General features: G+C 47.4%; 1 protein-coding gene across 5 annotated transcripts; it reads left to right on the top strand.

Annotated features, from left to right (window-relative positions):
• Window positions 1-282: 282 nt before the first annotated feature.
• CHAF1B (chromatin assembly factor 1 subunit B) lies at window positions 283-18,612 on the top strand. 5 transcript variants are annotated; one of them, XM_019730295.2, is made up of 15 exons: window positions 283-373; window positions 1,160-1,348; window positions 1,798-1,930; window positions 4,545-4,662; window positions 5,031-5,134; window positions 8,466-8,562; window positions 9,747-9,831; window positions 11,100-11,193; window positions 12,319-12,388; window positions 12,479-12,570; window positions 14,427-14,577; window positions 15,372-15,782; window positions 17,706-17,800; window positions 17,962-18,024; window positions 18,380-18,612. In XM_019730295.2, the coding sequence occupies exons 2-15, from the start codon at window positions 1,223-1,225 to the stop codon at window positions 18,469-18,471; spliced, it is 1,731 nt and encodes a 576-aa protein (XP_019585854.2). In that variant the 5' UTR covers window positions 283-373; window positions 1,160-1,222; the 3' UTR covers window positions 18,472-18,612. The 5 variants fall into 5 exon arrangements, with proteins under 5 accessions (XP_019585854.2, XP_074181664.1, XP_019585857.2 ...); XM_074325563.1 differs by having other exon boundaries at window positions 296-373; window positions 1,179-1,348; XM_019730296.2 differs by having other exon boundaries at window positions 306-373; window positions 17,965-18,024.
• The last annotated feature ends 4,692 nt before the right edge of the window (window positions 18,613-23,304 follow it).

The following is a 23,304-nucleotide window of genomic DNA, read 5'->3' as shown; positions in this document are numbered from 1 at the left end:
GACTGTAACTTCCCTGAGGGTAAGTCTAAGTCAGCTTCGCGATCCACTGTGTATCCGGCGCCCGCACAGGGTCCAGCGTATAGCAAATGTTGAGTAAATTTTGCTAAAAGACTGAATCTACAAGGAAGAAGTGATTGAACTAACGAGTGAATGAACTACCCCCATTGTTTCTCCGGTGCGTGGGTCCAGCGGGGAATTAGTGGGCGGGCAGGAACTAGCCCTGACGGAACGACTCAGCCCCGCCCGGACCAACCGAAGGTGCTGGGGCGGGAAGGCGGGGCGTCCCGAAGCCCCGCCCACTCGGAGGCGCGGCCTGTGGCGCGCGGGAAGCCGCCCGCGCCAAGGCGCTGCTGAGTTGGATGCGTCCCTGCAGGTATGTTTTCAGCGGATCTGGCTCCCGTGTCCCCTTGGGTCTCCGGGCCGGGCGGGGCGGGAGCGAGAGACTCTCGCCGAGGGCAGGCTGCAGGGGCCCGGGATAGCTCCAGAGCGGCGCGCGTTGGGCGGCCAGTTCCCGCCAAGGCCCCTGCCCCGCGTGGTCTCCCAGCTAAACCCGCTCTTGGCTTCCCCCGCAGACCGCTCTGTCCCGTGAGGCCTAGGAAGGGGGGGGCCCTCTGCCCTGGGAGGCCCCGACTGTGGGAAGTGGGGTTCCCCCCGCGGCCCCGGCTCCCTCCCTCTGCGGACCCTTTACCCGGCAGCCCCCACCTCCCCCTTGGCCACCCTGTCCCTCTGGGGCCCCCTCCCCGGAACAGCTCCCTCCCACGGGCGTCCGGGCTCCTGGGAAGTGTGGGTTTCCAGCGGCCCGGGTCTCCTCCGGGTAGCACCCTACTACTGCGGCCCCCTCCGCACAGCCCCCTCCCCTGGAGGACCCGGCCCCCGGTTCTCCAGGCGCGCTCGCCAATCCCCACTAAGGGGGGCGGTTGCGCAGCCAGCCCCAGCCCCTTTATCTTCTCTGCCTGAGTGTTCCATTTTGCTTTTCGGTAGCAGCAGAACAAACTCAGCAGGCGAGGCTTAGGTAGAACTCGCAAGGCGTTACGTCACAGCTCACCATTAACATCCTTTCCCAGGACAGCGTACAGTTGTAATGGGTTAGCAGGATTCCTGGTTCACAATAAGTGTCGAATACACCTGTCCTGCTATATTCATTTCCAACGATTTTCAGCTTTCCTGTCTGGAAAAAGAACGGTGTGCGAGGAATACTGTGGCCCCTTCAAGACTCAGGAGGATGAAAGTCATCACTTGTGAAATAGCCTGGCACAACAAGGAGCCTGTGTACAGCCTGGACTTCCAGCACGGCGCGGCCGGGAGGATCCACAAACTGGCGTCCGCAGGGGTGGACACCACTGTTAGGGTAAATCTGGCAGAGGTAGAAAGGCACAGAGAAGCACCCGTGAAGCAGCATTCTCCAGTCTTTTATGTAAAACCGGTTACGCAACTCAAACTACTTCCTCATCTAGCCCAGAGGGATAGGTCCTCGGGGCCTTGAGTGAACCATGAAAGCAAAAGAAAGCAGCTTTCTTCCTTGGGTAACATTACTTAGATTGACATAACTGGACGCCCATTATTTTAAAATCCTGAGCCAGGTTCCTATTGGGGAAGAGTTTGCACTGCAAAGAGATAGGAGGGAAGACTACAGGCAATGGGACTATGGGTTTCTTTCAGAAAGAAGTTTCTTCATTTTATGTTGCAAAAGAAAAACTAAGTTTCCGCCCTGAAAATAAGTGTAGTACTGTTTTAGTATACATCATATGGTAGGTGCTTACTCAATGTTTCTCTGAATGAATGTTTTGGTACCAACAGATCTGGAAGGTAGAAAAAGGACCAGATGGAAAGGCCATTGTTGAATTTTTGTCCAATCTTGCTCGCCATACCAAAGTTGTCAATGTCGTGCGTTTTTCTCCAAGTGGGGAAATTTTAGCATCGGGAGGAGATGGTGAGTATGGCACTTCAAAACTCTTTAGAAAACACATACCCAGGTGTCACATGTCAAATAGTGAGATTTGAGCTTAGATAGGCTTTTTTATTTTAGAGATTGCTTGACCTTCTCAATCTATCATTGAAATAGGTTAGTGAAATAATGTTTTGGGGAACAGGGGTAGGTGGAGGACAACAAGCTTAAACTGAGAAGACCTATTTGAAAATGGCCCCTTTCCCACTGGGCTGGTTTGCAGGCAAGTAGGAAGGTGTTTACCATTCTGTCAGAGTCCCAAGGCAACTGTTCTGTCTGGGCTGGATTGTTAGTTCAGTATATGTAAATAGTATATGGTCACAGTCTCTTCCATGTTTCCGTACAATTAATTGGCTTAGGGACTATTGTCCAAATGGCCCTGTAAATTGTTTGGGGGAAGTAGATTGATTCATACTTTCTGCTTTTACTTAAATGGCATAAAACTTGTCGAGCAAACTCAGAAAGAGTCTGGAGGCTTTGGCTACAAATAAATGATAGAGATTTATTCAAGGGTCGTAGAGTTTGCACACTGGGAACAAAGCTAGGCAAAATCCCAGGAGTGTTCCAAAGTGGAAAGAGAAGTCAAACGTACATTTTTTTTTTAAAATGAGTAGAACTAAATATATTTTTTAAAATTTTTATTGGGGAACAGTGTGTTTCTCCAGGACCCAGCTCCAAGTCAAGTTGTTGTCCTTCATTCTAGTTGTGGAGGGCACAGCTAGCTCCGAGTCCTGGCGCCATTTTCAATTTTTAGTTGCAGGGGGCGCAGCCCACCATCCCATGCAGGAATCAAACCGGCAACCTTGTTGAGAGCTCGCGTTCTAACCACCTGAACCACCCGGCCGCCCCAAAAGTACATTCTTGAGAATTCTCAGTCCTGCCTTCTCAGGCCTAGGATTGGTCTAGGACAGTTGTCACTCGGTTGTCTGGCAGTCTGGCTGATGGATGTCAGGTGGGCTAGAGGATGGGCACCATGAGGTTTGGTCATGCCTGGCAGTCTGGATAATGGATGTCTGGTGGCCTGGACATATGAGTCCTTTAGTGGGCGAGCAGAAGGTTATCTGGAAGTCTGGTGTATATTCAGATGAATATCCAGGCATTGACAGGACTGGAAAGTTCAAAAAGTTTGAGTTTCTAGGCTAGTTACAACAAGAATAGTCCTTCCTCATGCCTCAACCTTCATAACGTTAATAATTTTAACACCTTGGTTAAAGGGACTCCATTTTATATATTCTCTACCTTCACTCTTTAGACTACAGCAAAAGTAAATCTTTTTACCATGCTTTAATAATAGAACATTCTAGAAGTCAGTACAAAATAAAACAAAAATCTCAGATTTTGTTTACAGGAGGAAAAGAGACCTGGTTATTAGATTCAGTGCCAGGATGTCCTGAGAGGGGAGAGGTGGTGAGTGGGGCACACCACCTGGGGAGGCCAGCGGGCTGGCTCCTGCGAGGTTGCACAGGCCAGCACTCGTTCTACAAAGTCCTTTGGCCCAGAAACCTGCTGTTAGTCAGCATGTGGAGAGCGTCCATCTGTGGGGCCAGTCTTCTCTCAGCCAAACTCCCAGGCTTCCAGTTAATTTAGAATGAGACCGCAGGTGTCCACATAGCCAAGCATCTCATTCACTCTCCTCCTTCAGGCGTTCCTCAAAGGGAAGCCAGGGAACGGTCAGGTTTTGTGGTGAGTGTGGAGTCAGAACAGAACGTGGGAGTCAGAGGACTCAGACAATTGATGACATCGGGCTAAGGTATCTGATGTGTCCGTGATCTTGATAGCTGACACATCTATGGGCTCTCCATGTGCCAGGCATTGTGTTGTAAGTGCTTTATGCATACGTACTCATTTAATCCTCAAACAGCCTTCTGAGGTAGGTATACTGTTACCTCCATTTTACAGCTGAGGAAACTGAGGCATCAAGTGACTTGCTAAAAGTTACACACCTAGGAGCGATCTGCCAACTCTTGTGTTGGTGGCTCTTTGCTGTTTTGTTTTTTCCTATTCAGTCATTTATAGGTTATGCCTTTAGATTTGTTCATGTAGTCAGTCGCTTTGCAGTGGTGTTTTGCTGGCCTTGGGACCCTTCTGTTTCAGGTGACTTTGTATAGCTCTGATATGGTGTAAGCTTGATTTTGGAGTTTTAGTTCAGAAGGCAAACCTGTTTTTCTTGTCTGCATTTGGAGAAGTCAATCCTTGTGGCTGTAGTGTCTATTGAACAACATAAATATTGCTTAATGCTCTAAAAATCCAGACGTGAAGGGGTGTGCTATAATAAAGCATGGCTTCTTTTTCTTTAATTGTCATTTTATAGCTCCCCACTTGTATCCACTCCTGCCTTTCCCTTCACTGAACACTTCTGCAGTCTACAGGGGACCAGGGAACAAAGCGGGGGCCTGGCACCCCCACCCCGCTTCCATTCCCGCCCCAGAGAAGTCACAGCTACAAATTATCAGCTACTTAGTGCCTGTCCTTGGCAGGTGGGCATCATGAGGCGGCCCAGCTCCTCCCTGCCAGCTGGTCTATTTGCCAGTGGCTTAGCTGTGGAGGCGATGATATTCCTTCAGAAGCACCGCTCATCTTGAATTGACTCACTCCGCAGATGCTGTCATTCTGTTGTGGAAGGTGAATGACAACAAGGAGCCAGAGCAGATTGCGTTTCAGGATGAGGATGAGGCTCAGCTGAACAAGGAGAACTGGACGGTGGTGAAAACCCTGAGGTGACCTGGGGAGGGGCCGTGGGCACGGGTCTTGCCCTCGTCAGTGCATTTGCCTGAGACCCACTTGGACTTCCAGATCTCACTTGAAACTGACTTATGCAAGAACGAAATAAGAGAAGAGCTTTAAAAGAGAAAAGCATGATTAAAATGGATTTTCTTAGTTTCTGCTGTAAAATTTCCCTTAGTAAAATTGAGTCTGTTTTAAAGCTACAACTATCCTTGAAGGTGGTAGAGTGGAGCTATAGCTAATACAGTTCCCAGTGGAAATTTCTAATATCCGGTTCTAATGTGTGCTCCCTGAGTTTGCCTTTACATTTTTGATAGTTTTTCTCTCCTTTCTCCCTTCTTTTTTCCTCTTCGGATTCTAGGGGCCACCTAGAAGACGTGTATGATATTTGCTGGGCATCTGATGGGAATTTCATGGCTTCTGCCTCCGTGGATAACACCGCCATCATATGGGATGTCAGTAAAGGTAGCTGTATGTTTTATTATCAGGGGAAGGAATATTTTAAGTGTCTTAAAAGACTGCCCCCGTTGTCTTTAAAGGAGTAAGGAGAGTGTCTTTAGTGAGCTAAAATAGGTGTTTGGCACGGCAGGTTAGGGATTTGCCCACATGCCACGATCCGGCTCAGTTTTAGAGTCCCAGGCAGAGTGTATGAGGCTTAGCAGTGGTGTCATGAGTTACTGGTGCCAGAGCAAGGTGGGTCCCACAGGCCTGGGGATGCGTCCATGATGGGGGCAGGGCTGGTCCCTGCCTTTGTGGAGCTTAGGATCTGGGGAAGATCAGCAAGTCACAACTAATGGGGCACTGAAATCTGCCTATCAGGGTAGGTAGGATCAGCTTTCCATTTTAGACGATCAAAGAAAGCCCAGCACACCTCGCTGCTTTTCGAGAACCTGCTCTCTAGCTGGGCAGACGTACACACCGAGAACTTACAGTGTAAAAAGAGCATGAAATGCCAAAGGCCAGCGGTATTGATGCCCAGCCCTGCAGGCCTGTACTCACTCAGCTCTGTGTTTTCTCCCAGCCTCTTCCTCTGCTTTCCTCCGTTGTACAGGCTTCTAATTCTCCCACAAGCCAGGTGCCCTGGTAGGGTCCCTGCCGCCACCAGTCTGTCTCGTTTTCATCCTCTCCGTAAAGTCTGTCCTTTGAGTGCTATGCCGTCCAGCTAACCCATCCTCCTTCTTCCCTCATCTCCGTCACACTCTTTCTAATTAGTCCCTGACATTCTGCAAAATGGAGGACCAGTGTCACTGTCTTCTTCTCATCCCTAAAGCTGGCCATTGTCCTGGATAATTTCCGTGTCTGTGTGGCATCCATCCAGCGTCCCCCTGAAGCCAACTGTAATGCTGGAACTTGGCCAGCGTGCTGGGCACTATTGCAGGTGCTGGAAAAACATACGAAGTGGTCAGGCAGGGGTGGCTGCTGGGATGGGGTGGGACAGGGGCAGGGTGATCAGGGGAGGCTCTCTGAGCACGTGGCCTTTGAACAGCGACCTGAATGAAGTCGGGGAGCAAGCCATGCGTGTCACTTTGGGGAAGAGCGTTCCAGCCCATGGGAACAGCGAGGGCAGAGGCCCTGCGTGGAGGACAGGGATAGTGTACTGGAGCAGGGGGAAGGGAGAAGCGGAGGATGGGGGTGGGCGGGCCAGGCCACAGGGGGTTGTAGACCATGGAAAGGGTTTCACGTTGTGTCCCAAGTGTAACACGTGCTGCTGAAGGGTTTTGAGCAAAAGAGTAGCTGGATTATACTTCTGTTTTAAGAAAGATGTCTGTGGGTGGCACGTGGTAAATTGATCCTAGGAGAACACAAGCGATAGCGAGGGAACCTGTTAGTGGTTTAGCATCTTAGGAGTAATTCAGGGGAGAGCTGGTAATGGCTCGGGCTAGGGTGCTGGTGATGGAACGGGTGAGAAAGGAAAGGGTTTGGTTGGGATATAATTTGAAGAAAGGGCTGACGGGATTTGATGCATTGGCTGTAACTCCAAGGTTTTTGACAGCCAGGTGGATATTGGTGCCATTTCCTGAGATGGGAACTGGGAGTGTGGAAATCAGGTCACGTCCTAGACCTCTGCCGTTTTTTTTTTTTTGTAAAGGGTTGTTTTTCTTTTATTATGTGTAACATGGGCAAAATTATTTAAAGTCAATAAATTTTTCTTTAAGGAATTCCACATGTTGTGATTCCTTGTATTAACGATCACCTTAGTTCCTCCAAAGTCTGAGTCAAAAACTTCAAGAGAGCACTTTTCAAAAGAACATGTGCTTCGTCCACAGTTGTCATGTCGTGTCAGCTCACAGTTCTGGGCTTCTTAGAAGACCTCTGTCATTTTAACTGCTCTGTCAATGACATCTTAAGCCAAGCGTCCCCCTCTCCCATCAGAACCATCTCCATTAGTTTGCTCACACCTTCACTTTCTGCTCTTTTTCTTCCTAGAGCCTTCGGGTCCCCCGAGCCCTCTGTTTCGTGGTCTGTGAGCCCCTTCTGGCCTCTGCTATTTTCTCTATCCAGCTTGCTCCCCAAAATGATCATTTTTGAACACCGTCCATCCCCTCGGGCCCTTTTCGTCCATCTTACCCACCAAGACAACCCCCAACCCAGGATCGCTGTTCAGTCCCCTTTAGTTTCCTAGTCAGGCTGAGCACAGCTGGTTAAAAACCTGCCACCCGGCAGGCTGGGCCGCTACAGACTCACCCTCACCAACCTCAGGTGGGGTCTCAGGGTCCCCCACCCCTTTCACTTGGGAGGTCAGATCCCCCTCCTCTTCTCCCCGGTAGCTCCCCCAAACCACTACAGGTTATCGTCAGCCCTCTTCACCCCCGGCCACCTTCGTCTCAGCGGACTCCCTGAAAAGCGTTTCAAGAAGGAAAAGGGGCAGGCAAGTTTGCCCAAAACCTGTGTACCACGTAGCAGTTTTAGCAGGCGTGGGAGTGGAAGCCAGTGCAGAGGGCTGAGTGAATGGGAGGGGAGAAAGGTGGGAGAGAGTGAGGGCTGAGCACTCTTCAGAGAAGAGGTTCTTTTTTTCCCTTCCTAGAATGGTCAAAGCTTCATAACTCCCTCCTCTTTTTATTCAGGTCACGTTTCTGTGCTCCTGGTTTTTTCTTCTGTTTCCCCCAAGTCCCTTGCCCATCCACCCCTATTAGCGCCGTTCTGGTTGCGGCCCTCGTCTCCCACCCGGCTACTCCCACCTCCTAACTAGTAACACTTCCTGTGCTCTTTCCTAACACCGAGGTTTCATCCTTATAATCAGATCACTTCCTCTCAGCGTCCCTCTTAGCCACACCGTGAACACCCAGCGCCTTCTCCTTGTCCGCAGGGTTCCTGCCGCACACCTCCGTTCCTCCTCGTCTTGCCATGTTGGCTCTCACCTTACCCACTAGCAGTTCTCAGTTACTTCATTGCGCCGCGTGCCTCAGCTGGCTTTTCCCCCGTGGGCTGGCTGAGAATACCTCCTTTCCCCCTTCACGGCCTTCGTCCTGCCTGACCTGGAGAACTGGGCCCCCCTCGTCCCCTTGACCCTCACCTGCTGCTTTGTTAGCCTCCCCTGTATTGCAAGTACACCGGATCAGGCTGCAGTGTGCTCGCCTATCGGTGGGCCTGTCTCTACCATTAAGACGTGAGTGCCTTGGCAGTGAGGGTGTGTGAAGTCATCTTTGTGTCCCTAGAGCCTGACACAGAGTTTGGTGCAGAGTCTCAGTTACTGCCAGCCAAATGACAGAATGCTACAAAGGCAGTAATACTTAAACTGTACTTCATTTGTGCTTGGGTAGGTTTTGGTAATGCTGTTGTGTGCTTTTTCCTCTAGGACAAAAGATCTCAATTTTTAATGAACATAAAAGTTACGTACAAGGAGTGGCCTGGGATCCTTTGGGTCTGTATGTTGCTACCTTGAGCTGTGACAGGTGCGTTAGTATTGGGCACGTAGTCTTTATGTCTGTTTATTTACTTGAAATTTTCTGCAAAAGTATTTTATCACAACTTAACCACCATAAACCATGTCTTGCTTTGATTCTTTTGTTCTTGGTTTGATATAAAGCATTTTGTTTTACTGTTATTCTTGCAACATAAGAAAAATAAGAAACTCAGCAGGGTAAGTGCCTTACATGAAATTAGTACTAACTAAATCTTTATTGAATGGGTGAATGAATGCAGAAAGAGCTTTGAATTGAATTTAAATTTCATGGGCAACTTTTAAAGAAAAGTCTTGTATAAATTATGATGTAAGCAATCGAGGTACCTAGTGGTAAGGTTGGACTATTTATTTCATTTTTTTTATTACAGTTTACTAATACAGTGATTGTTAATGCTTCCATTTAAATTAATATAAAATCTTTTGTCCCTTTTGAAAGGAACACTTAACTGATGTGTGTACTGACTGGTATTATTGCATTAAATTGTGTTCTTGGAACAAAACATTAAAAAAATATATTAGAGGTGCCTGGTGTATTACTCATCAGTCAGAATAGACATTTTGAATATTTGTCTAACTACTTTTAATTACAGCAAGTTTAATTTCAGATGGCCCTGGAATGAAAGCAAGATGGAAGAGTTAGTGCGCATTTTTCATAAGCTCTTCTGCTATATTCCAAATGTGATTTCTGAAATATGTTTTTTATTCAGGCCATCAGGAGTGAAAGAGTCTGATTAGCTAGTGGGACTGATACGAGTTACCAGCAGCCAGAGTTACCTGCTGGTGTTTTCCTTACTCTTGCAAATCCCTGAGGACGAGACTGGTCAACACAAAATAAAAAATAAACTTCACCACAGTCACACAAATTGCCTCTGGGCCAAACGTCCCTGACCTGAAAAATAAGGCCTGGCCTAAAGTACTTATTACTTGAGAAGTTGAAACATTCAATAAAAAAATGAAATGATGACCTATTTCTCCATTTCATTAGTGGTACCTTTTTCATTATTAATACTTGCGTCTGTCAACATTACTCAGTTAAGTGGGAAAGTTATTGGAAAATGGTTTCACAGGCCAAATATCGTTAAAGCGATCTTCAGTTTTGTTAGTAGATTGTGTTTGTGGGGAGCATAATTCATTTACTGGACGAGATAAATCTGACTTTTCTTATTTATTTAGGATCCTGAGGGTATACAGCATCCAGAAGAAACGTGTGGCTTTTAATGTTTCAAAGATGTTGTCTGGAGTAGGGGCTGAAGGAGAGGTATGAAATATTTTGGCATCCCGTTGGTACTTACCTGAGACTTTGGAGGCCATGGGCTCCTCTGTGTCTTGCAGCGAAATCACTGTCTCAAGGACCCGGCACCCGAAGCACAGTGAGATTTCCTTTCTGACAGTCAGGTCTCAGTTAACATGGTGGCCTGGTCTTTCTGGAAATGGGGACATCTGGGGGCCCGGGGAGAGCTACTGATAGAGGATAGTGGTTTCCAACTCTGGCTGCACTGTGGAGTGACGTGGGAATCATTAAAAAATATGGGGCCTAGGCCCCACCCCTGAGGTATGATTTGTGTGGCTGGAGGTAGGCAGGGCCTCCGGGTTCCAAGGTGTAGTGAGGGTTGAGCGCTGCCGATCTAGGAGGGTGCCAGCAGTAGGCACAGGAAGGCAGGTGTGTGGTCATCCAGCAGCAGGCAGGACACCGCCTTGGCAGGTAGACGGAGAACTCCCACAGCAGACAGCAGGGACCCAGCCGATGGGCTGGTGTTCAGGAATAGGGAGGGGAGGATTTTGATCTTAGCAAGAACTGGTGAATGAAAATAGGATCCTGGTCCTGGAGGAATCAAAACTACTGAGGCAGGCAGTTAGGCAAAAGGGAGCAATTCGGTTACTGGAAGAAACGGATGTGCCATTCCAGCCCCAGGCGGCAGGTGAAGGCCGTGTGGGTGTGAGCAGGCCGACCCTGTGATGTCATACACTTTGTAACGTGAGCAGTAATGCTTCCTTGGATTCTTGAGAATTCAAGTCTTCATGTTCATAAAGTGTTGGTAAATGGTAGCAGAAGCTTTCACACGGATGTTCAAGACATGTTGTTGGAAAAGATAATATGGTTAACAGTTTAGAAATCAACTCTGTTTTTAAAGTATTCCTTCGGTTGGAAATTCTAAATGGATACACACAGATCACAAGCAAAGGACGCCTGGTCATCTTTCTGCTTTCTCCCAGTCTCATCCCCCCACACATCATTGTTGACAGTGTGGTGTGAGTTCTTCCAGAGGTTTTTTAAAACTGATCGTAGAACCACACAAACATATATAGACACGTACACATACACACACAACATTCCTTAACAGAAAGGTGATCAGTTCATGAGTGATTCCTCTTGCAGGCCTGCATGATTATTTGATTTTTAATGTCTTTTAGTTTCATTATTATGTCAGTAATAAGTGGTAACACATAAAGAAAAATATCTAAGAATTGGTAAGCCTTGATTGTGAATGGAAAGATTTGGAATAATGTTTGAACTTTGTGCCACAGGCAAGAAGTTACCGGATGTTTCACGACGACAGCATGAAGTCATTCTTTCGCAGACTCAGCTTCACTCCTGACGGATCTTTGCTCCTCACACCAGGTGAGTTTCACAAAGCCAGGGCCTTGTCAGGACTCTGGTCGGAGGGTTGTAACCTCTGTATTACTTCCAGAGTGAGTGCCAGCATCAGATATAATGTGTGGATATAGGACAAAGGCAAACATAAGAATAAAAATAAAATGTAAGAGGTGGAGAACAGGATGGGAGAGGAAAAGAAAAATAAAATGCATCAATGCTATCCAACTTACCTTTTGTGAGCAGTTGGCTAAGAAAAGCAAAATAAAGAAAAGTCTAAATAATACTCCATTTTGTAAAATAAACTAAAAAAATCCACTGTGCAGTTCAGTTATAACTGGTTGTAATGATTCTGTGAGCAGGGAGGACATATAAAAATGACATAATGGTATGTCAGCGTGGACACCTGGGGGTGGAAAGGTGGGGTGAGATGGGGACAGAGTAGGACTACTAATACTGTCTGCTGCCCTTCCCAGTAGATACAAAATGGTCACGTGTAAGATTATATATGTGCATATGTAGCAAGAAATTTCAACATAGGACGGGGAGATGTTCCCAAGAGCAACTGTGTTTGATGGTCCTCTGGCAGGGTCTGACCTGGTATTAAGTACTTCCTGGGGTGAGTGGAGATGAGCTCTCAAGCGTGGGCTGCTCCCCAGAGCAAAGTCAGCTTCTGCAGGGGTGGAGATTTCAGCAGAGGGCTAGGCCTCCTGGCGGCCTCCTGGCTCCATCAGGCAGATGGGAAAAGGCCCGAGTCTCAGCCTTCGGCTGACAACTGAGATCAGAATCCAGGGGAGAGATCTGGGGATGTAGTCCCAGCGCTTCAGCTGGATTCTCAGGCCAAGGTCTTCTGTAGCAGGGGCTCCCACTTGAAGTTCTTCTTGCCCAGATCCGGAAGTGGTTCCGGGGGCAGCCGAGCCCCTCAGGTGAGATGACACTCAGGTGAGAGGACAGGTGGGCAGAACCAGAGTAAGGGCTGAGCACAGACTGTGCTTGTATTTGTCCTGAGTCACAAAAACATTGTCCAGGGGATACACATCTTTTGGGAAAATTATTTACAAGCCAGATTGGATGCTCTTGAGCTTTTGCTGGTGAACAGTTTAATAAAACATTGCCTGTCCTTCCTCTCCCTCCTTTTCCCTGCTTCCCCAGCCGGATGCGTGGAATCTGGGGAAAATGTAACGAACACAACTTATATTTTCTCCAGGAAAAATCTTAAAAGGTATGCAATTGAAGAACTATTTGAAACGTTTACCCTTTTTTCTTTTGTTAAGTAACGGTGCCTTTTTCTAAAATTGTGATTCATGTTCAGGCCTATTGCTCACCTTCCGCATCCTGGAAAAGCGACACTTGCTGTCCGCTGCTGTCCCGTCTACTTTGAGTTGAGGCCTGTGATGGAAACAGGTACGTCATGTCCACAGAGGTTATATTATGTTTTCTGAGGCAGGTTACCAGGGTAGGGTGGAGACTTGGACTTTATCTTGTGGGGAAAGATGAGTATGTGGGTTTGGTCCAGTTTAGTTACCCTTAAGAGCTGGAGCAAAGACTGTTGCTACCAAAATATGTCAGTTGTTTGCATGGTCCGGAACTTACTTTGTTTGTTTAAAGCAACTTTAATGGAATGAAGCAGTTTGAATGTCATTCATTATTGATTTTTTTATGCAGTAAAATTATGTATGAGTTGGATTTTTCTTTGTTTTTTAACTTTTCTCCAAATTTGGGGGATTTCGGCCATTATTTCTTCAAGTGTTTCTTTGTCATTCCCCTCCCTCTCCTCTTCTTCAGTGATTCCAACCACACACGTGTTAGGCCGTTTGAAGTTATCCCACGGCTTACTGACGCCCTGATTACTTGTTTTTTTCCTCTCAATGTTTTATTTTGGGTAGTCCTATAGCTTGTGTCGTGAGTTCACTATCTGTAATCTGCCCTTGGTGCCATCCAGTGTATTTTCCACCTGCGACACCGTAGTTTTCATCTCAAGAAGTTCTATTTGGGTCTTTCTTATATATTCCGTGTCTCTACTCAACATGCTCCATCTTTCCTCTTGCTTCTTGAACACGTAGAATACAGTTTTTATCATAATTCATGTCTTCACGTACGAAAGATTGGTTTTGATTATTTTTTTCCTCACTGTGGGTCATATTTTGCTGTTGCTCTGTACGCCCTGCAATTTTTTATTGGGTGCCAGACATTGTGAATTTTACCTTAGTGGTTTGCTGGGTATACTTTTTGTTTTTACAAATATTTTTGAGCTTTACTCTAGGACGCAGTTATGTTACCTGGAAATGTTCTGCTTCTTACGGGTCCTGCTGTTTGTTAAGCTTTGTTAGGTGGATCACAGGGTCGAGGGTGAATTTTCCCACTGCTGAGGCTCAGCCCTCATTATAACCGATGCCTGTGAAATCAGAGCTTTCCCGCTCTGGTTGGTGTGAGCTTCGGGGATTACCTTTCCCGACGTTCTGGTTCAGACCTGGGTCGTTTCCTCGCGCATTCTCTGAGCGGTCAGTGCTCAGCGGAAGATGAGAGGGCCCCTGCAGGTCTGTGCAGCTCTCCCTCCTGTCTCTGCTCCTCCATCCTGTGAGCCCCGGTGACCTTGGCCGATCAGGACTCCCAGCTCTGTCTTGTCAGCGCAGGGCGTCTGCTGGGCGCCGCCTGGGCTCCCCCACTTCTGCTGGGCCCGGAAACTCCAGGCAGTGAGCTGAGGCTATGAGCACTTAAGCTCACTTGCTTCCTATCTCTCAGGGATCGCTTGTCCTTCATTGACTGATATCAGCTCAGTGTTTTAAAAAATCGGAGGACAAATTGGGCCTGCATTACTTCGTGGCTGGAAGCAGACATTGTTTTTAACTTTCTAATCCTTTGTGAGAATGAATATAATTAACTCGAAAGAGCATCAAAGCATCTCTTTATAAAAGGTTTCTATGTGACCCTTATTTTTCCTTATAAGAAAGTGACCCCTCAGATGGACTTGCCTTGTTGACACCCCCTTTTCTCTTGTTTTTGGACATTGGGTGCCCGTGATTCTTGGGTCATTACACAGCGTCCTCATTGGTTCATCCATGGTTCTCCTTTATACATACATTTATATGTAAAGTAATATAAAGAACTGAATTCTTTTATGAAGCAGACAGCCAACTAGTCTTTCATAAAATTGTGTCATGTTTGTCCTCTGGGAGAGGACTGTCGGCGGGGAAATTTGTTGTTTCCTTGGGGAACGTGGCTTTTGCTTGTGTTCCTGTCCCCGTTGCCCGCCCCCGCAGACGGACCGTCCGGAGAGCTGGTGCGCCTGCCCTACCGCCTGGTGTTCGCCGTGGCTTCTGAGGACTCGGTGCTCTTTTACGACACCCAGCAGCTCTTCCCTTTTGGTTACGTGTCTAACATCCATTACCACACCCTGAGTGACATTTCCTGGTGAGTGGCAGGTGGTGAGGGAAGGCGGATGGAGGAGATACAGTGCACGTTACTTCGGAGCGGACCCTTGGGTCTGATAGCGTTTCATTACTACAGAGGACTTTTTTGGCCCTTCTTTACATTTTGTTTTTAAAGGAATAAGCATTAAAAAGAAAGCCATTTTTAATGTGCTACAATACCGCTTCTGTTGTAACATCAGTGGGTATTAGTGTCCTTCAGATTGCCCCGTGGGTTAATGTAATTCTCATAAACTCAGGGGAGGCCCTGGTCGTTTGGGGACTTAGCAGGCTGCCCCGGGGAGCCCATACCTGGGAGCCCCTGCTGCCCAGAGCCGTGCCTGTTCCGAGGTGTCGCTCCGCTTTCCACATGAGAGCCTCAGCACCCGGTTCCCTGATCCAGCCTCCCCTGCCCCCTCAGGCCCAGCTCGAGCTTCGGCCAAGAACTGGCCATACAGCATCCACTTCTTACTCTTTATAAGTCTTTTTCCTTCTTTTAATTTTCTTTTTTTATCTTGGAATAAAAAGATCATCTCACCTTTATTTAGGTGCATTTGATGACGGTGCCAAAAAATTATAGCACCTTAGAAAATCATGACAGGGTTGGGGAAGGAGAGGGTGTGAGGAAGGAGACCACACAGAACCTTTCTTAGTCGTGTTTTTTCCCTGACTTTTGCCTTCAAACAAAGGTTGTGACTTTGCTTGAACTTCCCTTTTTTAACTAGTAATGAGAGCATGAAGAGTGGCCCATAGACTTTGGTGAAGTTTCTAACTTTCTCTCCTGTTTCGGGAACAAAGGTCCAGCGATGGGGCCTTCCTGGCCATTTCTTCCACGGATGGCTATTGTTCATTTGTGACATTTGAGAAGGATGAACTTGGAATACCTTTGAAAGAGAAGCCAGATTTGAGTGAGAGAATTCCTGACACAGCAAAAAAAACTAAAAGTCAGCCACACCAAGGGTCTCTGCCAGGACCCAGACTGGCAGAGGGAATTCCCAGCAGTCCCTGTACAATCCCCACTCAGGCGAAACCGTCGCCAGCCCCCACAGCGGCCAAGGACATGGCCTCGACGGCTGCTGCTGCCAGAAGCTCGGCACCTGGCCCTTCAGAAGAGAAGACCCTGCAGCCCGGCAGTCAACACCTGAAAGCCCACCCATCCCGGAGGGTCACGCTGAACACATTGCAGGCCTGGAGCAAGACGACACCCCGGTAAGAACCTCTGATGGAAGAACAAATTGGATTTGCAATTGAAAAACAAAATACCAACTAAAAGGCCCCAGACTTTAGCAGGTGAAATTCCACACAGCACGTACTTCACTTCTGCCAGAGAGGTTTCCTGGCCTCATATCTGAGAGTGCCACTTCCTTGCGTAGAGACCGCCAGGGGGCTCCCCGTTTCCTTCCTGTCTGGTGAGGCCAGAGTTGTGTGCACGGCATGTGGACAGATGTGGTTTCCCCATCGTCCAGGACTGTCGGCACTCTCCCTGTGCCTTCATGTCTCCCCTGACTGAAAGTCGGGGTCTCAGAGCACACTCTGCCCTTGGAGGCCTCTGCCTTTACCTTCCTCTAGAAGCCCTGGACATGTCCTCCCCTTGGTGACACTAGAGTCCTGAAATACCCATTTGGATGTCGCATCAGCCCTTTTCTCTGTCACAACACATCATGTTCAATTGCAGGAGTTTCATCTATGCCTCTGTTTCCCCTGCTAGAGTCTAAGCCCTTTCAGGCAGTAAACGTGTCCCCTTCTTCACCATGTTCTCTTGGGATAAAAAGGTCATCTCACCTTTATTTAGGTAACGGGCACTTTACAGTAGGCAGGAAATCCAAGGAACACCTTGAGGCGGTGTTTGCCGTGTTTAGCAGACTGGCCCCCGGTGAACGGTCCATCTGGTCTGATGACAAATAGTCTCCAGGTGACAGCCAGATGTTTGCTCCCAGCTCACATCGGTCTGGCTGTGAGGGCAGTTACCTCTTGCCCTGTGTGCTGCCTTCACCAATCTCCTGCCTCCTGACCTTCCAGAAACTGCACTGGGAGGTATCCAGGGCTTGGGGCCTCCAGCGAGAAGGGGTGGCAGTGACAAAGGTGACAGAAGCTTTGTGTCTTAACTCTGCCGTGTTCACATGACTTCATTGCAGATCCATATATAGGTTAGGGGGAGTCTTGGCTCTTTTTGAATCTGATTTCTTTCTGTCAACTAACATTTTCTTTTTCTCCATTTGATTTTTTTTTTTTTTTTTTTCTTTTGCTGGGAGGTGAGGGGGGGGCTTTTTTTTTTTTTAATTGGGGAAGGGGAACAGGACTTTATTGGGGAACAGTGTGTACTTCCAGGACTTTTTTTCCAAGTCAAGTTGTTGTCCTTTCAATCTTAGTTGTGGAGGGTGCCATTCAGCTTCAAGTTGTCCTTTCAGTCTTAGTTGTGGAGGGTGCAGCTCAGCTCCAGGTCCAGTTGCCGTTACTAATTGTAGGGGGCACTGCCCCCCATCCCTTGCGGGACTCGAGGAATTGAACTTAAAACAACCTTGTGGTTGAGAGCCCACTGGCCCATGTGGCAATTGAACTGGCAGCCTTCGGAATTAGGAGCATGGAGCTCTAACTGCCTGAGCCACCGGGCCGGCCCCCTCTATTTGTTTTTAAGTGGGGGAAGGGAATAGGAAGGTGTTCTTTGAAATGTTTTTGGTATTAAAGTTTTTCCCCTCTAAATTTCTTGCAAGCTTCTTGCAGTTGTAATTTTAAAAAAACATAACAGTTGTTGAAAATTAAGACTGGATTTTAAAAAAGAATTATCTATGTTTTGGAGCTTTCCATGGTAGATACCATGTCTGATAGGCTTACATGTGCATCGTCCAGGAGGGCATTCAGCATACCACTGATAATTAACAGAGCACAGGCTTTGACAATTTTAGATGACTGGTTAAGGTTTAAGTTGACTGTTGTAAATATGATGGTTTAACTTAGTACATGAACATAACCCTTAGTTACTAAATAAGTGGGCACATCAACATATGCCTTGTATCCTGTGATCAGCTGTAAATTTTAAATGTTTCCTTGTGGGTAGTTGTGAACTTCGGTATCATACACAAATGATTCCTGTGACACTAATTCACCATGTACCCCTTTACTTTATTAATCAAGGAGAATAAGCTTAATACCCTTAAAGACAGATGCTCCACTGAATTCTGTACCAACCAGTGTGATTTCCACTCCTTCCACAGAAGAAATTCAGTCAGGTAAGTGACACTGTTACTGGTTTAATATAATTAAAGAGGTTATCTTCTCTTTGGTTCATTTGGAAATTACCACCCTCAAATTTTAAGTCAGTTCTGAGAAAGCAGGGAAGCGTCTTACCAGACTCATCATCTAAGCTCACTGGCTGCCTGTTTATTCTCAGCAGGGAGCCCACCTTCCAGTGAAAGCACTGAGGCTGGTGGTGAGGCCGGTGGTGCAGCCTCTGGTACGTGCGGGAGATAGTGTCTGTTAGGCTCGTCAACCTTGGCACTGCTGACATTCTGGGCCAGATCATTCTTTGTTGTGGGGTCTGTCCTGTGATTGTAGGATGTTTAGATGTTGGTACCCACGCCTCCCACTCGTGACATTCTAAAATGTCACCAGACATTACCCACTGTCCCTTGGGAGGCAAAATCACCCCTGGTGTGACCCACTGGTATGGATCCTTCCACTTACGCATATAGGACTTTGCCAGTCACTTTAGTTCCTTGTCTGGGCACAACACTTATTTTGTAAATGTCAGCTCTTAACTAAAAGAAGTGTTCAGTGACTTCCCAACCTCGTGTTTGTTAACGTTTCAGAGACGCCTGGAGACCCTCAGGGCAGTCCTCCGGAGCTAAAGCGATCCAGACTCAACGAACACGAAGGGACTGCCCCAGGTCTGGACCCTTGATGAAACCTGTCTTGTGCTTGAAGGCTGCCGGGTCTGGGGACCCCAGGTGCACATGGAAGGGGCTGCCTACACTAAAGACCCCTGACACCAGGGGCATCAGACGGAGCCTGATGGACACTAGTAAATTGAGTTCTATAACAATACACGGACTGGTTTTTCTCCAGAAATATGTTTCCTCGGAGATCAGTATATAATTTACCTCGGAGATATGAGCATTGCAATAGACCAAATCCTCTTTTTGATGAGTTTCTGAAACTAGAGCCTGGTGTGGAAATCAGTCAGTCCTCCCTTGACAGACTTCTGTGAAATGACAGACCCTTCGTGGGTGGAGTCTTAAAGCTGGAATTGGAAAGTAATTTGAGAAGGTTTCTTCTGCCAAATTTTAGAATGTTTGAATGGTTACTAGGTCTAGCTTCTAAACAGTTGATTAGTTTTGGGAATACTGTTAAATTTGCTTTCTGATTTTAAAAGTAATAATGCTCATTCTAGAAAGTTAGGAAACTAGAGTAAAGTAGAAAAAGCAGGTTGGAGGTGGAGACCCCCATCATCTCGCCCCCAGACGGAACCCTTGTTACTGTTTTGGCATATTTCGCTTTGCATTTTTATTCTGTTTTTTCCTTTTTAGGGAGAGTTGAGATTTCTGTTTAGATACAGTTTGGTATCTAAGTAGGTTAGCTGTTTAGATTTTTCAAAGCAAAAACATCAACTTCACTCAGCAATTTATGCCTCTGCCTTTGCTTTCTCCGTCCCTCAGAGGATGATGACGTTCTCAGTTTCTGCTGGGAAGAAACTCTACAGTGCGGTTGTTGCTCCCGGAGACAGTGATTCCTGGAGTCTTCTCTTAGCTCAGGAGGCACTGGTGGGGGGCTCGTGTGGCCACGGGGTGGAATCCCAACTTAGAAGCTGGCACTACTGCTTCACATTGAGAAGAGGTGTTACAGCTGAACGCCATAGTGCTTGATGTGTATCACTGACATAATGAACACAAAGTCATTGTAAATGTGGGTGCTGCACGCAGGGCTTCCCTATCCACAGACATCACCCGAGGGCTTCCAGATCTGGCAGATGTCAATCACAGTGTGACAGTCCAGGGCCCCGCCCACCAAGCCTGACAGGAAGGCTGACCAGGAATGGGAGGATGGGCTCTTTTTAGCTCACAGCAGCAGGGACAAAAAAGAACTTGAAAAGTGTATCAGTTTGTTCCTTAATTCATAACCTGGTTAACCAGGAGAAGGATTTGCCTCCCTTTTAGATGGGAAAGTAGGAAACTAGGGATGATTGAGAGCAGAGAACAGGAAGATGAATGATGCAGGCTTGTAGCAAGACACATGTAAGCTGCATTCAGTGTGAGACATTTCAGTGTCAGGCAGCATCTGCTCTGATCAGGGGGTCCCAGCCTTAGCCACACATTTAAATCACTCAAACAGCTGACAAAAATATTGATACCTGGATCTCCCTGCCAGGGGGTCTGGCCTAATTGGCTCGGGACGTGGTCTGAGCATCAGGATTCTTTCACGCCTCCTTGAATAGTTCTGACGCGCGGCCATGACTGGGAAATGAGAAGAGAAAAAGCTTTCGCTCGACATGTCTCTTCTGATAAATGCATGTCCACTGGATGCTTTTTCTTACTTATGCTCTGGTTCACTGCTGACTGACAGAAAAGCTTTACCAGGGCTGCCAAACTTAGGAGACTTAGGCTATCTCCTAACTTAGGAGACTTAGGCCAAACTTAGGCAATGCCATCAGCTCTTCAGAGAAAAAAAAGATTGTCTTAAACGTCCTGTGGCTGGAGTAAGCTGTATGTTGTCGTTGACCCCTGAGCAAACTGGGGTGATCGTGGTGGGTCCTGTGTTCTCGGCGAGCGGGCCTGTTTCCCCGGCCACACCCATGGATAAGCCCTATTTGGGTTTGTCTCTTGTGCAGCAGTAATGGGGGTGGGGGGCACAGGAACCCCCTTCAGCCTGAGGTGTGTGTTTATAACTGCCTGTTCGTGAGCTGTCACCTTGAATGTACATTATAGAATCGTAGTAAAAGGTCAGGCGTGTTACCTCAGGGTCCTGGTCCGCAAGGGCTTCCACCTGGGTGTTTGCTGGGTGGACCTTTGTAAAGGAGCGCTGCCTGGAGGTCAGTCGGGCTGTATTCCTCCTAACGATGGCTGCTGTGTGAGAACTGTCTCAGCATTCTGGATCTGTACTTGGATGGGGTTTTTTGTTTGTTTTTGGTGCAGTTTTGCCAGGGTATCTGGCAGCTCTGCTGTCAGGGATCCCTGCTGTTAGGTAGCTAGAAGCAGGTGAGGCTTGGGCAGATTGCTGGGAGAACTTGAACTGTGTTCCCCCTAACCGGGGAATGTGACGATGGGGACCAGGGCCCTCCCCTTGCCTGTGTGTCTGAGGGAGGAAAGCTGGCCGGGCTGCCCGGGCAGCAGCAGAGAGGAGAGGGGGCAGTAGAGGGTGAAGCCACCATTATACACCGGGGCCCACTGTGGGCAGGGATGTGTGTGGTGCGTTCTCAGGGCCCACAGTGGGTGACCAGGCCCAGGCCATCATGAGGGCCTTGTCAAGCAGGAAGAAGTCAGAAAGGTGTGCCATGGGCAGGAGCGTCAGTCACACCCAGTCCTCCCTGGACTCCTTCCGCCCCACTGCAGCCACTTCTGTTGTCCTTGCTAAAAGCACACCTGCATTTTAACAGTGCTGTGTGGATCCTTACCAAATTAGTTGTCAGTGTCCCTTTAAACAACAAAGGACCCTAGTCCTTGGCTCTGGAAACTTCCAAGTGGGGAGAAGGTGGTGACGGAGGATGATGGTCTGCCCCCTTCCCCACCTGGAGTCCCCAGTATCTTGCAGCTTCCCTTCTGTGTTATTTTGCTGTATTTCAGTCTGTGGCCGCTCACCTGGCACGTGTGTGTGTGTCTGTGTGTGTTCTTACAAATTACTTCATCTGAGGAAGTTTCTTTATAGCTCTAAAAACTTGGACTTTGCCTACTTTTATATGGGAGACTGGAAAAGAACAGATAGGATGATGGAAATGAGAAATGGGATTAATTTAAACCAGGTGTCACTTCCCTCCCCTCCTACCATGTTTCTCCGAAAATAAGACCTAGCTGGACCATCAGCGCTAATGCGTCTTTTGGAGCAAAAATTAATATAATACCTGGTATTCTATTCTATTCTATTCTATTCTATTCTATTCTATTCTATTCTATTCTATTCTATTCCCGGTCTTATTTATATTATATAAGACCCGGTCTTATAGTAAAATAAGACCAGGTGTTATATTAGTTTTTACGCATTAGAGCTGATGGTCCGGCTAGGTCCTATTTTCGGGGAAACACGGTATGCTGAAGTAGCAGGCAGCTGTGTTCACACACGTACTCTCGTGGCCACTGGAGGTCACTGTCCCCACTGGATTGCCCGGTATTAGGGCTGCCTGGGCTTGAAGGCTCCCCAGGCCACTCAGCCCGCCTCCTCAGAGTGGGCTTGGATGCGCTTTGGCCCATGGCGGGCAGACCTAGAGGGGAGCATTGTTTATGAAGTGGTGGGGGGGCCCTCTAGCCTGAAGTCTTACCTTCGTCAGCACAAACACAGTCAGCATGGAGAGAAAAATACTAACTTGGATCCCCTATAGAAGTAAGAAGTCCCATTTGTCTCAAATTTTGGCTTCAAGAGACTTGTGAAGCAACACATATTGTCCCTTTTAAAGCTGTGGTAACAAATGCTCACTAATGATTATGTGGGGTCCATATACTGTCTTTTCTCAATACCCAAAACCACTTGATGTCTCTGTCAGAACGTTACCTGAGAAAGGCATTTCAAGTGTAACAACAAGTCTTTGAAATAACTCTGGGTCTCTCTGCCCTCGGTCAGCACGCTTGGCCGGTCCTTGGAAAACTGTGTGCTTGGGAGGAAGTCAGCTGGGGTCCGCCCTCCAGGCCTGCTCTTCTCGTAACTTCCTCTTCTCTCCTTGTTACCTGCCCACCAAGTACATGCAGCTGGCAGCATCTGGGGCCCCCAGCCGCCCATGCCTCAATCACCTGTGGTGCTTTACGGACAAAACAAAACCAACTCAAGGCTAGGCTTTGTCCAGGCCCCAGAATCAGCTTCTGTGGGTGAGGGAGACATCCAGCCAGGCACATGCATTGAACAAAACAGATTCGATGGGCAGTCAGCGTTGAGAACTACTGGTTAGCAAGATGTGAAACCTGGAAGGTAAGTCAGTGAAGGGCAGTTAAAATAATTGGGGTTTACTGATTTCATGAGAAATACATATTCAGCTACCCAGGAGGAGGCTGAATCTTGAAGAAAGCTTTGCCACTTGGCTCCAGTGTCACTCTATTTCTACCCAAAAGTTGTAGGAATGAGTAGGTGCTGTGTTACTGAAGCCAGTCCCAAAGCTAGTTCCACACAGTGGGGGCCTGTGTCATGAACTGTGGTCAGAGGAAACGATGAATTTGTTCCTGATGGACGAGTACTCGAATAAGCCAGTAGGGGGCGATATTGCCAGCCCTTCACTCCGCTGTCACATTTTGTTTTTTTATGAAAGGATTTTTAATCCCATTGTTATGAAAGTAGTATATTTGCCATACACTTTCATGTTTATTACTTTATATATAATTGCTGTTTTGTTGTTCCAATGAGTTACATCAATCCATGCCATATATCCAGCCAGAGCACTACATGGGAACTTTACATACATGTAATGGGTTTAAAAGGTGTTTATGTCACAGGTATAATGAATTTGAAGAAGCTAACCTCAAAAAGGTTTCTTACTAATTTGTAAACCAAAGGACCTTAATGACATTTTTCTACATTAGCAACACATATAACTTCCGCTGTG

Source organism: Rhinolophus sinicus, linkage group LG01 (assembly GCF_036562045.2).
Source record: "Rhinolophus sinicus isolate RSC01 linkage group LG01, ASM3656204v1, whole genome shotgun sequence".
Lineage (NCBI taxonomy): Eukaryota > Metazoa > Chordata > Mammalia > Chiroptera > Rhinolophidae > Rhinolophus > Rhinolophus sinicus.
Note: the sequence above shows the minus strand (reverse complement) of the source record. Positions and strands in the feature narration are given on the sequence as shown.